This window comes from Medicago truncatula, chromosome 5 (genome assembly GCF_003473485.1).
Source record: "Medicago truncatula cultivar Jemalong A17 chromosome 5, MtrunA17r5.0-ANR, whole genome shotgun sequence".
Taxonomy (NCBI): Eukaryota; Viridiplantae; Streptophyta; class Magnoliopsida; order Fabales; family Fabaceae; genus Medicago; species Medicago truncatula.
The window spans coordinates 35,094,515-35,110,652 of record NC_053046.1 but is presented as its reverse complement, the minus strand read 5'-3'; the positions used below and the strand labels follow the sequence as shown (position 1 = coordinate 35,110,652).

Genomic DNA, 16,138 nt, shown 5'->3' with positions numbered 1-16,138 from the left:
AAATAAAAGATGGGAAACAGGTGGCGCCCCCCTACAAACAGAAGTACCTGTCAAGTCACCTCTAGCCTTTGCATAAAGAATTACGGACGAGAGCCCTTGGGTGACTTAACATGCATAGGTTTAGTTTGAACTTCTAAGTATTCGAAGGATGATGTGTGTAATATACATATTTATTTGATGCGACCTGCCAAAATAGAATTGTTCATATGAAACACTCTGTCAAACCGAATAAAACATAGGATTTAGATTTTTTTCTTTTCTTTTTCAAGTAGTTTAGTGGTTATAAAAGTGAGTAAGTGAGATGTTCGTGGTTTGAACCTCCCCTATATATATATATATATATTACACATTGTTACTATCTGATACCAACTGATCTAAGTTCATAAAAACTAGAATTTGAACTTTAAAATTTTAGCTAGAATTTTTGCCTAGTTTTTTTTGTCTACTACAATGTTCCACGAAGGAAAATTCTAAGGTATAATTTTGGGTCCTAATACTCTCATCATCATACTGTAAAGTCCTAGTTATGGTTGGGGCTCAAGGCCAATTCCGCATCTCTTAGACTATATAAGTCTTACTGCATCACCTTTAAGGTATGCATTAATCTAAACTTAGCCACCACCTCAAGCAGATACTAACTTGAGCATCCGGTTGTTTGCAACTACACCCCCACCTCCCGAGATGAAGATGTGTATCCATTCCACCATAACTACCATTCGAAGATCCAGAAGCTCTTCTACCTCAGATGTTGCATTTGTGAATCTGAGCTCCATGATCAAAATAGTAAGTATAACTCATTTGATAGTTATAGAGACATAAAGATACTCAAATTATGGACAATGTTTAGTAGAACTTAAGATGAACATATAGATTTGATATGGCATTTTTGCTATCGGGGGATGTATTGTCGTTATTCCATATATTTTGCCTCTTTCATTGGAAAGGCAATGAGAGGAAGGGGTTTATGTTGATTTGGCATACAATACTTTGGTCGATTTGAAAAGCTAGGTTTGCAAATATCTTCGCATCTACAACTAAATGTGTGGGGATTTGATGAAAACAATTAAGAGCTTGTCTTGGCAATCATTTTTGCAAAGAAAAAAAAGAGAGGAAATTTGTGTTTGTATTATGAATGGTATGTTTACCCTATAGAACTCAGGGTTAAATATGTTTTTGATGCCTGTAAAATTTTCAAATTTAAAGTTAGTTTCTATAAAATAAATTCCGTCACAACTTTTGATCCCTACATTTAATAAAATCATGTGTTTCTTTTGAAATTTTGTATTATTTTTTGTGGTCACGTTTAGTACGTTATAGAAATATGTTTTGCAAAACTTTAATTTTTTTTAAGAAGTGATGAATTAAATATGAATTTTTAAGTTTGTAGGGCTTAAAAATTCATATCTTGTTAAAAAATTCAATTTATTTTGCAAAAGAGATTTTTTAGGGACCACACGTTCATGAAAGATTTTATAAGGATTAAAACTTGAAATTTGTAAATTTTATAGGGATCAAAAACAAATTTAACCCAAGAAGATATATTAAGATAGCCTCTTTGGCTCTTCTTGGATTCTACTCATCTCACTTCTGAAATTGTTAAAAAACTACATCAGCGACAATTAACTGTCGCTCGACTTTTTTGTGTCAGTTAACTGTCATTGAACACTTTTAAGATTAGTTAAATCGATTTAAAAAGTGATTGAACTAATCTTAAAAATGTCCAACGATAGTTAATTGCTGCTGAAAAAGCTGAGTGGCGGTTAAGTGCCGCTAGTGTAATTTTTAAGCAATTTCAGAATTCATATGAACAATTTTCCTACTTCTTTTGGTTGAGTTGAATACTATTGCACTTCATCATGTTATCGGATTTAATAGCATTTATATTTATTGTTGCCTAATTAATAAAATTTTGTTTGATGGAAAAAAATATGGATACATTAAATCCCAGAAAAAAAAAAGAAAAAAAAAGAAGATGAATGCATCAAATGGCTTAGTTCTAACTTTTTTTTTCTACTTTTTTTCACTTTATTTTTTGGGTCCAATTGTAATCATAACGATAGGTCAAATAAAAATCTAAGGGACACTAGACTGGTAGTCGTATGAGGTATCTATGGTTTCCGGCGGAAACAGTTGCACACAAACATCACATAAACAAACAGAGGACTTTTATTGTTGCGAAAATGATTGATATGTTTGTCCCCTAACAATAAATCTTTTTTGAAAATTGAATTGTTCTTAACCATAAAAATGGATCCAATTTAATGAGCGGACATAAAAAGTAAATCTCTTTATTTGACCATTATATTGCTTGAACCCTAGCAACTTTGATTCTTCTTCTACTTTATTTGATATATATCTTTTTTTTTCCTAAGCAAAATGTACTAATGATAGTACTATGGGAAGTCTAGCTAGGGAATTACCAAGAGCAAAAACATGCTAATGATCTACCATCATAAAGATATTGATAGATCACGTCTTCTTCCAAAATCTTACAATCTATTCCAACCAATACAATAATTGTTGTTGAAACTTTCCATGACTCAAGTCTCCGCAACAAGAGCCTCGATTCGTTTTGGTTAGGGAGGGAGAGTTTGGATCCAGGTGTTTGAATGAAGTAATAAAAATACATTGATTTAAGTGTGTTGACCTAGAGTCAAATCTAAGTTGCACCGTTAAGCATGTTATTTGTTATCTACCCGCATCTCATTTAAAAGTCAATTTGAGACCTATAAATCCGTTGGACAAACCTACCTATATATTTCGATCACTTTTATAAATATAAATAACTTTTTTTTTTAAATTTATTGAATAATTAATATATCTAATGTATATATTATTAATTAAATACATCAATTATCAAATAAACCTATAGGATCATAATAGTATGCAGAGGATGTCCTCAAAATCTATTGCATCGCCAAGATGTTACCATTCTCATAATTTCTACGTGAGTGACATTGGGTCCCATGCATGTGTCCAAATGCTTTTAAAGCATTAAGCATGTTATGAGTGACAATTGCCCTTCCATGCGCCCATCCAGTGACAATGATATAAAGGAGAAGAATGTCAGCCTAACACATATAGGCAGGCTGGACCAAATTTAATCATATATTTATGATTTTTTAGTTTGCATAACTATAACCTAAACTCCTCTAAAAAACCTAAGTAGTCTAAATTTTTTGCTTGGTCTCTTGATGCAATCACACTTATATTGTGTCTTTTTTATTTTGCATGTGCAACACTAATTTTATTTTTTATTTTTTTTATAAAAGAGGGTAAAGTCCAAAAAAAAACTAAAATGTTAATCAGAGATTTCTAAATATGCAAGCCGGATCTATTATCAAAAGAAATGATATTTGTTCAACCATTTTTTGACAACTTTCTCTCTCATACTCACATTATATTCTTATTCTCTATCTTTATTTTTCTCTCTCCATTATTTTTAATCAATGAAAAGAGAGAGAAAAGAAGTTGTCACATAAATTGTCTAATATAAGTTGTTCAAATATCACTACTCTATTATTAAAAAGAGTTTTTAAACCTCATTAGAAGGAGACCAACACCAAAAAATTCAAATGATCACTAAAAATGTTTAAGTTAACGAGTCAATTAACACTTTTATTTCTTTGACGTCAAATATGGTTCGGTTGAACATTATTTTGCTTGGTTCAATTGAACATTATTCTCTTGCCAAGTGTTATTCTCTTTTGCTAGTAAACAATGTCCATGTATGGTTCAGTTGAACAATATTCTCTTTTGCTTATTTAAATGTTATTATTGTAGTTTTTAGAGCCGACCACTCTTTTGCTTAACAGTACAGTTTTCTTCTAAATTTAATTTAACTTAGAAAATACAACACAAATACTGAAACTGATATTTAGATAAATTAGATGATATCGATATATATTATGTAGCTGAAACAAACAAACTAAATTAGCACACTTATTATGCTATAAAACATCATATCATATATACAAAAAAAGTGTAACCATGTTCGCCTTTTTACTTCCGTTTTTATTACATATGAATAATACTATAAATGTATAGCCCTTCAAAAAAAAAAAAAAATCCTATAAATGTATAAATTCCTTATCAATTTCTTTTTTTATAATTTATATTTATTAAACCTAATTTTGCTACTCTTTTTTAACATAAAAAATATCGTTTTAACGTTCCTTTTATGCCGACAATATGTTGGAGCAGCCAAAGATTAGATATCTCATGGTCTCTAATTCATTTTGCTTATTATAATAATGTGATTAAAATCTTATTGGGGAGCATAGGTCTGTCCGTACATAAAAACAAACGTTCTTTTTTTGTCAAGAAGACAATCAACTTTTTTTTTTTTTTTTCTTTTTTTTTGTCAGGTAGCCATAGTGGCTGGAGCTCATACATTTTAAATGTGGAGAAGTTGGGTGTCCGGGGTTCGAACCCCGACCTCTACATATAAAATGCATTTGTCCCTACCAACTGAGCAAAGCTCACGGGGACGAAGACAATCGACTTTATTATTAAGTAAATGATTGATTCATTTATTATATACTTTACGGTCTCTCTTTATGTTATTTTTCTTACTTGATCTAGAAAGTCAAAGGAAACAAAAATAGGTACAAATATAAGACTTTGTGGATAAAGACATGCAAGTTAGCAACCTGAGAACAAAATTTGATCTACGTGTTTTCATTTCCCCTTGAACTGACAAAAGAAGCATTAACGCTTACGGCACATACACGGTACATTCAATTTCATTTGTGTGTCACTATATAGTTCTCACATCGATTGTTGCCTCCTATAGTAGTTGTTAGTTGGTTTGCAGTGCTAGTGTTTAATTATCGGGAGCATCTACGGTGCAGTTAGAAAACTGACTTTTTTGAAAAAGTTAATTTTGATCTTAATGTTTGATTCATTTTTAAATTGTTGATTGCTGATTAATGATCAATAGTAATTATCTAGTAATGCTTGCAACATCTTGGACTTACATGTACTATTTTATCGTTGGCATCTTTAACATACAAACATAGTTGACGATATTATGCGATAGTCTTAAGTGTTACACTTTCTGGGGTGTTACATTTAAAACAAGGTATGATAAAATTAGATTAAGTGCAGTCTTGTTAATCTGAATAATTGATGATACTATGAGGACTGAACTTTTGATGCCACCGTACAAACAGTGGAGTGCTACTCACTACACTTTTGATGATATAGTGTTGACTTCACCAGAAAGTTCATTCTCATGACTTCACCTAGAGTTGTCAAAATGGGCCGGTCCGAAAGCCCGAATAAAACACAGGGCCTGGGCCGAAAAATTGGAGCCCGAATTTTTCTAGGGCTTTTTAGCCCGGCCCGTAAAAGCCCGTAACCCGTTCGGGCTACGGGCAGCCCGCCAAAAATTCAAGTGGGTTATTTTTTATTTTTTTATTTGTTGGTCTGTGTATGTTACATGGTGACTGCAAGCATTTTCAATTCGATTGTTTATAGTTTGTGGAACAAGCATTTTCACAAGACAAGAGGTCATCAAAGCATAATGTAGGAATTTCATTTCAGATATATTGGTAAAAGTAGTTTCTATGTTTATTTGTTTTCTGAAATGCATCATGCTGCTCTTATATTAAGGAAATGGTGTATTTTCATGACAAAACGAAAATTACAACATTACTTTTGTTGCTTGGACGGACAAGCACTTTGCTTAGAATGGGTTTTCATTCTAGGCAGTGAACAAAGGTCCATTTTACTTCAAAATGAGAGTCTGATCGCCTCTTGCTTTTTAAAAAAAAACTAAAAAAATGTTATTATGTTCAGAATGAAATAAAAGAAAGGAAAAAAAAAATGGGCCTGGGCTGGCCCGTTAGCTCGGGAGCCCGTAAAGGGTCGGGCTCGGGCTCTATTTTTCCAGCCCATATTTAAATCGGGCTTTTTAGCCCGGCCCTTAAAAGCCCTTGACCCGGCCGGACCGGGCCTAAACGGGTCGGGCCGCCCGTTTTGACAGCTCTAACTTCACCATAGAATTTTCCTTAATTATTAGCCAATTAAATCCGACATATGCTATTCAGTATTGAATTTAATTTCAACCCATATGAAGAATAATACAATCAGAATTATTATTATTTTACGTACACCAATTGTGGTTGACTGTACTAAAAAAAGTTAATCTTCTACAATATGATACGATGAATCAAGGATAGAATCACAGTAAGTAAAGGTGCTTATAAGTTATATTTAGTGCCCGAACCTATACCTCAAACAGAACCGAATTTTGAATCTTAACATGAAGATGTATCCACATTTAGGTTTTGTGTTGGATAAAAATAACTAACAGATAAGCTAGCTCATAATGAATAAGTTAGTTGATAGCTATATTAGTCAATAAACTAGCTAATTAAATTTAAAGTATTTGATAAAATTAAATATTGAACTAACTAATTTTTTCCTTGTTTGACTGAGTGGAGAGGATCCGGATTCGTAAACTCTAATTGCAACTAAATAATGCAAAAATTATACGTGTTGAGTTTAGTAATCGTCAAACAAAAATTATACGTGTTGAGTTTGACTCAAAATTTTGATGTTTGTGTTTGGCAAAAAATCAGACCACGATTTGGAAAAGTCAGGGCACGATTTTGGTTCAGATTTTGGAGTTTGGATTCAACAAAATTCGGGACACGATATTGGATAACGTTTAGTTGTACTGTGTACAAAAATGAAAATCGAGGCACGATTTTAGATAACGTTCAGTTGTACTGTGTACAAACAGGAAAATCGAGGCACAATTTTGGAAAATCAGGGTACAACTTTGACAGGATCTGAAACACTATTTAAGCACTCCTTAACCCATTTGTTGAACAAGCTTGGTGAATCTCATGAAACCAAAGAAGAGAACTTTTAGGGTATTTAGATATTAAAGGTTGAGGTTCTTTTTTTTTGTGGTGTCCGAGGTTTGAACCCCAGATCTTGCATACATTATGAATTGTCCTTACCAACTTAGCTAAGCTCACATGGACAAAAAGGTTGAGGGTCTTTGAGTGAGGTTCGAAGCCTCAAAATGTGAATCTTGTAGAACCAAAAAAGGGGGCTCTTGGGAGAGGGTTGGTGCCTTTTGGGGAGAGATTCATGGGGTTGAGAAACACATCAAAGGAGAGACTTAGTGAGCAACTTGGGTGAGTCTTGGGAAACCAAAAGAGAAGATCCTTAGGAAATCAAAGGCTAATGACTGGCGTTCTTTTGGGGGATATATTCTAGAGTTGTGAAACAAATGAGAAACACCTTGCGAGAGTGAACATCATTGAGTGTCTCATGGGAAGAAATTGTGAAATGGGTATAAATTAGGTTAGTGCTTGGAGAGCTTGTCGAAGCTAACTTCTTGTAATCCTTTTGTATCTCTTTGTAAAGAACTCATTGATAGTAGATTGGAAAGATCAATCTCTTCCCTAGAGTAGGTCAATGTTGGACCGAGCTGGGTAAACAATTCTTTTGTGTTTTTTTTTTTTAATTCTATACTCTCTTTATCTTGTTTATTCATTGGTTCGAATGTGGTTTTACTTTACACTTGATTGCTAGATTAAATCTTGATCTATTGGCGTTGCGTGCGGTTATTTTAGTTATTGGTTGTCATTGATACTTGTTTCACAAATCTAAATTTAATTGGTGTGAGATTTGGAGTTGTCGAATTCACCCATACACATTAATGACACTACTTACTTTTCTTAATATATTTCCTCAATTTTTTTCTTTAAGAATCTTATAAATAGAAACATATGGAGTATTGTATTCTTCGTGTATCATTCCCTTTGTCTTTTTACGCAACATTAACACATGTATGCATAAATATAGGAAAATGATAGATCAACCACTCTCTCTTGTACACACCTCATACCACTTGCTGATGTGGATGGCAATTTTGCAATTTTATTGAAAAACAAGGGGCAAAAATGATATTTCATGTTCCTTTTTCCACACCCTCTCTGAACTCTCTCCTTCCCCTCTCTGAACTCTCTCCTTCCCCTCAAATCTAATCTGCATTTCTTCTCCTTCTCTCTCCTTAGGCTGATCTATCTCTCTTTTTCTCTTCTCCCTCGCCTGAGTTTTCTCTCTAAGGAACAGTGGTACAATGTTTATTAAAGACTGAAATTAAGGCAATTTTGAAATTAGTTGTGGAAATAGTTAATCACCTCGCCAACGATTTTGTGGGAGGGGGCAAATTTTGGCACCGTCGGCGAGACAACCAACAAACCGAGATGAGAGAACAAGAAAGGGCGAGAAAATAGGATGAAAGGGAAAGAGAGCGATTGGGATGATGAGTTATGAGAGAGAGTGAACAAAGACTTCTTTTTTTTTTTTTTTTTTTTTTTTTTTTTAATTTTGCTGACATGACATTGGATTATTATCTTATTACTATTTTTGACATGTAGGAGGGTGTACAAAGTGGTTCCTCCACGTTTGGATGTATATGTATCGGTGCTCTAAATATATGTACATGAGGGCAACTGATCATACAATGTCTATGGACAATAAAGGAAAGTTAAATATGGAGATGACCAGAGGCGTGAGAAAAGGTGCATGGACATATGAGGAAGACAAGCTACTCAAGGCTTGTATACAGAAGTATGGTGAAGGAAAATGGCATTTAGTTCCACAAAGAGCAGGTATAATGAATGCCGTTTATTTTAGGCTTACAATTAGTTAAATTGAACAACTATATATCAAAGCAAATGCAAAAAAATTACCATGCATAACTGCTTAAATTATATGTTACACATGACAGGATTGAATAGGTGCCGAAAAAGCTGTAGATTGAGGTGGTTAAATTATTTAACCCCCAACATCAAAAGGGAAAGCTTTGCTGAGGATGAAGTTGATATGATGCTAAGGTTACACAAACTTCTAGGGAATAGGTAATCTTCCAAGGACAAGTTAATATTCATTATATGATGTTTGTGGTGCCATAATTAGCATATATATATTCTTTTAATTTATGTCATATTTCAGCTATATATGTGTTTACTTATATGTAATATGTATTTAGATGGTCATTGATTGCTGCAAGGCTTCCGGGTAGAACAGCTAATGATGTGAAGAATTATTGGCACACACATTTGAGAAAGAAGATGGTTTCAAGAACACTAGAAGAAAAGAAAGAAAAACCTAAGGAAACCATGAAAGTTCATGAAATTATTAAACCTAAACCTCGAACTTTCTCAACTCATCCACCTTCGTTGAACTGGAAACATAATATTAATGTGACACCAATTGTGGCGGTTTCAACTCAACACGGTGAAGTCTCGCCAAATCGTGATAATAAAGAGATTACGGATTCAAACCAAATTGGTAGAGATATTGTTGGTGTTTCCCAACCAAGTCTTGGTAGTGCTCCAATACCGTGTGCAATGTTGTGGGACAGTTTATTGAACTTGGAGGAGCATAAAAGTAGTGAGAAAATTGGGTCAGGCTCTTTATTACAAGAGGAGAACTTCATTTCTGAGTTTCCAAATGTGGATGACTCCTTTTGGGATTTCAACCTTTGTGATTTCGATTCTCTTTGAGATCTTTATATATTGGTTTTGGTGATATATTTGCCAATAATATTTCTTAGGAAAAATGTATTTTCTATATTATACTATCAATAATTTATCAGGGTCTTCTTACAAGGAGAGCTATATGGAATAATTTATCTCATCAATTCGGTTCATATCTATCAAAAGCTATATTGCATGGGCTCCTCACTCATGTCAATTTGCTTACGCATAGAGTTATTTAGGATGTGAATGATTCAAAGTGTGTGTACTACGTTCGACTACTCAAGAGTTTGAACTACATTTTTTGCAATATTTGGATTTACTTTGTCAATCTCTATATGAAAATTTTAGGTGGTTTGGATGTGATGATACGCCATTGTTGACGATATAAAAGTCAGTCTTGAAAGTAGTTCCATAATAAGCAGGGTTGTTCCGGTAAAATTGGTGACCATGTTAAAAAATAAAAATGGGTCCCCCTAGAAAAACAAGATTTTTTTAAGCAATCTTTTTTAAGAAAAAAAAATCTTTTTTTTTAAAAAAAAAAAAAAAGATTTTTTTAAGCAATAGTAATCATCTATTTAAGTTTTAAATAACATAAAACATAGTCATTTTATAAATTAAGTAAAAGTAAGTTTGCATGAGAGGAACTATATAACCTGTGTTGAACTTCACTAAACACAAATTGTATTAATATTAAAATTTGGGTTCATAATAAAATGAAACGTCAAAAACATAAAAAGAATCATTACTTTGTTTAGTGCAAAATTGATCTTAAGTACATTGGTTGTTGTTGCTTAAAAAAGTGTCTTTGCTATCAATATAGTGACAAACTAGTACTAATATTGGGAAAAAATAGTTAATTAGTACTGACATGTATGATTAAACTTAAAACAATAGAAAAAAAATACTAATTATTAACATATTTAATTTGTGTTGTTAATGGAAACAAATAACAAAAAATTAAGGTATATATTAGTTTTCTATATTCATAGATAACTCTGAAATGCATATTAAATTGTAAATTTGATAAAAAATAATTGTAATGATCTAATAGTTGTGTATATAATTGAGACTTTTATATTTAGTTCAAATTCACACTAATACTTGGGATTAAACCTAAAGACTAAAAACTCAAATGCATTCTATTTTACTACCAAACCATTAAAAAGTGTCTATTATTTTTTATATTTTATTATATATACTTAACATTTTTGTATGCTATATTAAAAAATAAAAAATTTGAAGCTCCTAAAATTGTGAGGTCCAGTAGTTCGCTTGCGCTTGCCCAGAGTCTTGGCCTGATAGTAAGGGTAAGGTTAATTAGTGAATTTTAATAGGTGATATGTGTTAACCCTTTAGAATGTTTGTATAAGATGTGTACTTTTTTTTTTTAGTCAAAAAAAGAGGCAAGCTTAGAAGAGAGCCAAGATATATACGTTTTTTATTTTTATTTTTTTATCTTGTATTGTTTTTCGGTTGTAATTGGGTTCAAATAGCTTTTATGTCTTTCAATAATTTTGAGTTTTTCAATGACAATTTTGAGGGCATCGGTTAACATTTTCTTTCAATAATTTTTTTTATAGAAGAATAGTATTTTGTTTCATTTATAATCATAATAACTAAATTTTATTTATCAAAAGTGATGGTGAAGATTTTTTCTTTTATAATTTTATTCCTTATAATAGTGAATATTTATTATTTTTTACGATAACATATAAAAAATTTAGTATGATTCTTATAAACAATGAAATCATATTTTTTCTTATGAAACTATGTTTTTAAAAATATAAAAGTCGATAAATAGTTCTTTATTATATAAAAATGATGGTCAATTTATTAATTTATAAAACAGGTGTATCAGTACACCTTAATTTTAGATTGTACCATAGAAACTCCCTTTTTCAATAGGTGCTAGCTTATGGTAGTAATATTTTATAATACAAGACGTGATTCTAATTTTTTTTTTTTAGGGGAGTGATTCTGTTCTTGGAGGAACATATATATAACCAATTAGATTAATGATATTTGAACAACCATTTTATGATAATTTTTGTGTTAATCTTTTTTTTATCCCCTTTTATTTGTCAGAAATAATAGAGAGAGAAAGAAAGAGATAGAATAAAAATATAATATGAATATGAGAGAGAGTGTTGTTTAAAAATTGTCACAACAAAATGATTATACAAATGTTTATCTATCTTTTATTTCCAGATTAAATATATATTTTATTCATATAAAATTGGCAAAATAGTTGTAGAGTCAAAATATCATTCGCTTTACCAAGTCCATAAAGAGAAATTGAGATTCCTTGTTTTAGCTATGCCTCATAGATTCGTTATTTTACTAATTAGTGTTTTTCTTATGTTGCGGTTTGGTTTAGATTGATTAGGTTGGTAAAATAAAAACCGCAAATTGAATCAAACCACGCGGTTGAATTAAAAAATAATTCGAATACATCCGAACCAAATGCGATTTTTTGCGGTTGCTGTTGGTTTGGTTTGTGGTTTTTCTATTGGATTGGTTTGATTTTGAAAACCCCTACAAAAAACAAATTAAAAAATGATAAAAACTTGTCAAATAAAATCATAAAAATACCATCAAAAAATTCTAAAAATCAAATAAAATTAATGGAAATTTTTAAAAAAAATTCGGAGAATATAAAAAAAAAAAATGAAAAATAGGTCTAAATGATGTAATTTTGAATTTCCAGGGGTAGTGTCTCTAAGAAGTCCCTTCTTCAAGAGTCTTGATCCTTGATTTTTTTTTCTTCTGATTTTCGAGGGAAGTTTCGGAGCAATCTGATCAAATAGTCTGAAAATCAAATTTTTGACTAAAAACAACTAACAATGACCTAAAAGAGAAGGATATGAGTTAGGAAGATTAATATGGTCTTTCAACCAGTTATCCATGTTACAAACAGGCTCATAATTTGTGCTGATACAATTCAGAAAATATAATCCAAACTGTTTTTTCCCTAAAAAATGTGATTATCCGGAAAAAATAAAGTAAGAAACACGCCCTATTTGTTTTAGGTTTTTGGATTATAATATTCGAATTGGTGAAAAACTTATTTTTTTTTTTGTTTCCATAACAAAGGAAAAACACAGTTCGAATTTTAAAATCCAAAAATCACCTGTGTATTTTCGAAAAAAATAAGATGCACGAGAAATGAATAGGGTGAAAAAAGTAATAGTCTAAGATAAAAGCTCTTTACATAGTTTCAATCCATCATACAACAACAGAGCAAGAGGCCCAATAAAGGCCTAAGGCACTATCCACACCCATGTTCTACTACCAGTAGAGAAGGATAGGATACACCTTTGAGAGACCAAGGTCCCGGGACACTGATAACATCTTTATTTATCTATTTTATAGTTATATTTTATTTTAGTTTTATTTTATTAAATAAATTGAGAGCTACTGTTTTCTTCTTAGGACTATAGGATAAGATCAAGAGAATATGAAGGAAGGATGAAAAACATGCATTTAGTGAAGTATTGATGACCAAGGATCAATTTATGTTAGTGGAGTGCTTCTTAAATCCATAGCTTGTGAAAAATCAATATGTAACAACTCATATTCGAATATAATATTACTATGTATAAAAATAATAAATATTAAAAAAATGAATGTTAACGAGCATCTCGGAGGCACACGTTAAGGACTATAAAGAGTAACTATTTATGAAAAAAATATGTAATTAATGCATTGGGAATTGAAATATTTGACTTTTTAAAAAATTATTGTTTATTTTAAAATGCTTAAAAAATGTATGGCGACACTCGTTAACAAGTCCCTAAAAAAATTACAATGTATCTAAAAATTTATACACATACTTTACAATTCTCCTCTACGCGATGTTATGTTATGAAATTGTTGAATAATCAACTCATTATCAATGTTGCCGGATAGATCTCGTTTAATATAAACCACAAGACAACCGTTCATCAATTTATACCATATTTGATGCTAAAATTTAGTTTTCACAATCTTCAATTGTAATAGAAATATTAAAAACCATGTGAATTTCATGAGGCTCTTTTACCTATTGGCAAAGTCTAAGATTTTTTTTCCTCGTGTGTTTAGCTCAATTGATAGGAACAATACATAATATATGCGATGTTTGAGGTTCAAACTCCGGCCATTACCAAAAAGTCTAAGATTTTCAGCCCAATTAAAATCGGGTTACATTCATGTCCAAGCCATTTTATGGAAAAAATTCGATTAGAAGAAAAGACCATGCATTGTGTGCTCAACCGATTTTTCGACTGTAATCCAGTAACAATTTTGTTTTTATGTTATATATTTTATTGGTGTGGTTGATTTACATCCATCCACTTGGTTTAGTGGTAGAAGACTTGATAACGGCGAACCATTAAAACTGTATGAGTTCGTTCTTCCAGGCTTGCATTTCTAAGTTTCGTTACAATTAATTTATAAAAACCACGTAAAAAAAAAGTAAGTTCTTTGAGATTATAGAATATGTGTTAGCTCAGGTGCAATACTATATGTTCAAGGGATTAAAGTAGAATAAATTAAGATTATTGGTTTAAAATTCAAGAATTCAGTGGATGCAGCTGCATGCTCTCATACAAGTGTGGCTCCACCACTGATTCTAATTCTCAATTTTTTTATGTTATCGAGTTTTTAAGTATCTAATCAAATCTTGTTGTTTTTATGAAATATCTAGCCATTGACACTTGCTTTTGAAATCCAAGAAAAAACGGTTGTTTATTTTTTTTTTTTAGGGAGAAAAAACGGTTGTTGTTTCTGTTTTTTTGTTAAAAAAAATAAATAAAATAAGTGAAATTGAGAATAGTAACCTTTAATTAATACTAGTTTAAAATAGTAGAAAATGTCTTCATTTTTAAAAGTAAGTGATAGTAGATTGCTAACTTACTCTTTTATGTTTTTAGATAAGAGCAAGTTAGGAACTTTCATACATATACATATAGGGCCGGACCTTGGGAGGTGCAAGTAGCTATATAGAATCGGGTCTCCAAAATTTGGGGGCCCAAATATTTTTTTTATTTTTATAATGCAGGTTGGAATAAGTATATAGTATTAACGCTTAAAGATTTCCAAACTTGCAGATATTAGATTGCCTACCAAAATATTCCTATAACGAATAACAAATATATCTCTATAACAAATATATTTCTATAACATATATATTTCTACACCAAATAAGAAATATATTTCTACACTAGATAACATATATTTATACACCAAATAACATATATTTCTACACAAGATAACATATATTTCTAAAACAAATAACATAATATTATATATTTCTACAACAAATAACATAATATTTCTTCACCAAATAACATATATTTCTACAACAAATAACATAATATTTCTACATATATTTCCACTTATTCCACTAAACTCTTCTAGTTTCCAAAACAGCCCTCACAACTTAATCTTATTTTATTTTCAAATCTTATTTCCACTTAATCCACTAAACTCTCTAAATTCTCAAAACAGCCCCACAATCTTAATCTTATTTCTATTTTCAAGACTTATTGTATTAAATAATAAAATAACACTACTTAATAAAATAACGACACACCACATAATGATTTAAATCACATAAATACTAAAATAAGCTACTTAATAAATCACATAATCATATAAATATATTCTAAACCTATTAAAACAATCAAATAATTCAAAGAAGGCGTTACAGTTTTCACCGGGTTTGGCCGAGTCACAACGTTTTGAAAGCATGGCTGATCTGTTTGTCAACTCGAACCGGCCACCCCATCGGTTCCAGGTCGGACCGGTCCAACCGGCCGGTTCGGTCCGGTTTTCAAAACTATGCTCATTAGCATTGCTCTTCTCTTAAAAGTTAAGGAGGGAAAAGTTCCCTAATACAAATAGCTCAAACTCGCATCGTTCAAAAATCAACCCAATTGTAAACACTCAAAACAACGTCTTCATCGTCCAAAATACACAAATCGCTGATTCATATTTTCGTGATTGCAGAACATCACCAATCTTCATAGTTCAAAACGCAGAACTCGCAGACTCTCTCTCTCTCTCTCTCTCTCTCTCTCTCTCTCTCTCTTCTCTCTCTCTCTCTCTCTCTCTCTCTCTCTCTCTCTCTCTCTCTCTCTCTCTCTCTCTCTCTCTCTCTCTCTCTCTCTCTCTCTCTCTCCTCTCTCTCTCTCTCTCTCTCTCTCTCTCTCTCTCTCTCTCTCTCTCTCCTCTCTCTCTCTCCTCTCTCTCTCTCTCTCTCTCTTCTCTCTCTCTCTCTCTCTCTCTCTCTCTCTCTCTCTCTCTCTCTCTCTTCTCTCTCTCTCTCTCTCTCTCTCTCTCTCTCTCTCTCTCTCTCTCTCTCTCTCTCTCTCTCTCTCTCTCTCTCTCTCTCTCTCTCTCTCTCTCTCTCTCTCTTCTCCTCTCTCTCTCTCTCTCTCTCTCTCTCTCTCTCTCTCTCTCTCTCTCTCGTGTTTCAAATCTTCAATGTTAGGGTTTTGGATTTGGGAATTTTTTTTCAACCCAATTGTAAACACTCAAAACAACGTCATCATCGTCCAAAATACACAAATCGCTGATTCATATTTTCGTGATCGCAGAACATCACCAATCTTCATAGTTCAAAACGCAGAACTCGCAGGTTC

At 31.8% G+C, this 16,138-nt stretch overlaps 1 protein-coding gene across 1 annotated transcript; it reads left to right on the top strand.

Annotated features, from left to right (window-relative positions):
• The first annotated feature begins 7,870 nt into the window (after positions 1-7,870).
• On the top strand, positions 7,871-9,767 carry LOC11426106 (transcription factor MYB1). Its single transcript, XM_003616314.4, has 3 exons — positions 7,871-8,639; positions 8,759-8,888; positions 9,020-9,767. The coding sequence occupies exons 1-3, from the start codon at positions 8,438-8,440 to the stop codon at positions 9,534-9,536; spliced, it is 849 nt and encodes a 282-aa protein (XP_003616362.3). The 5' UTR covers positions 7,871-8,437; the 3' UTR covers positions 9,537-9,767.
• The last annotated feature ends 6,371 nt before the right edge of the window (positions 9,768-16,138 follow it).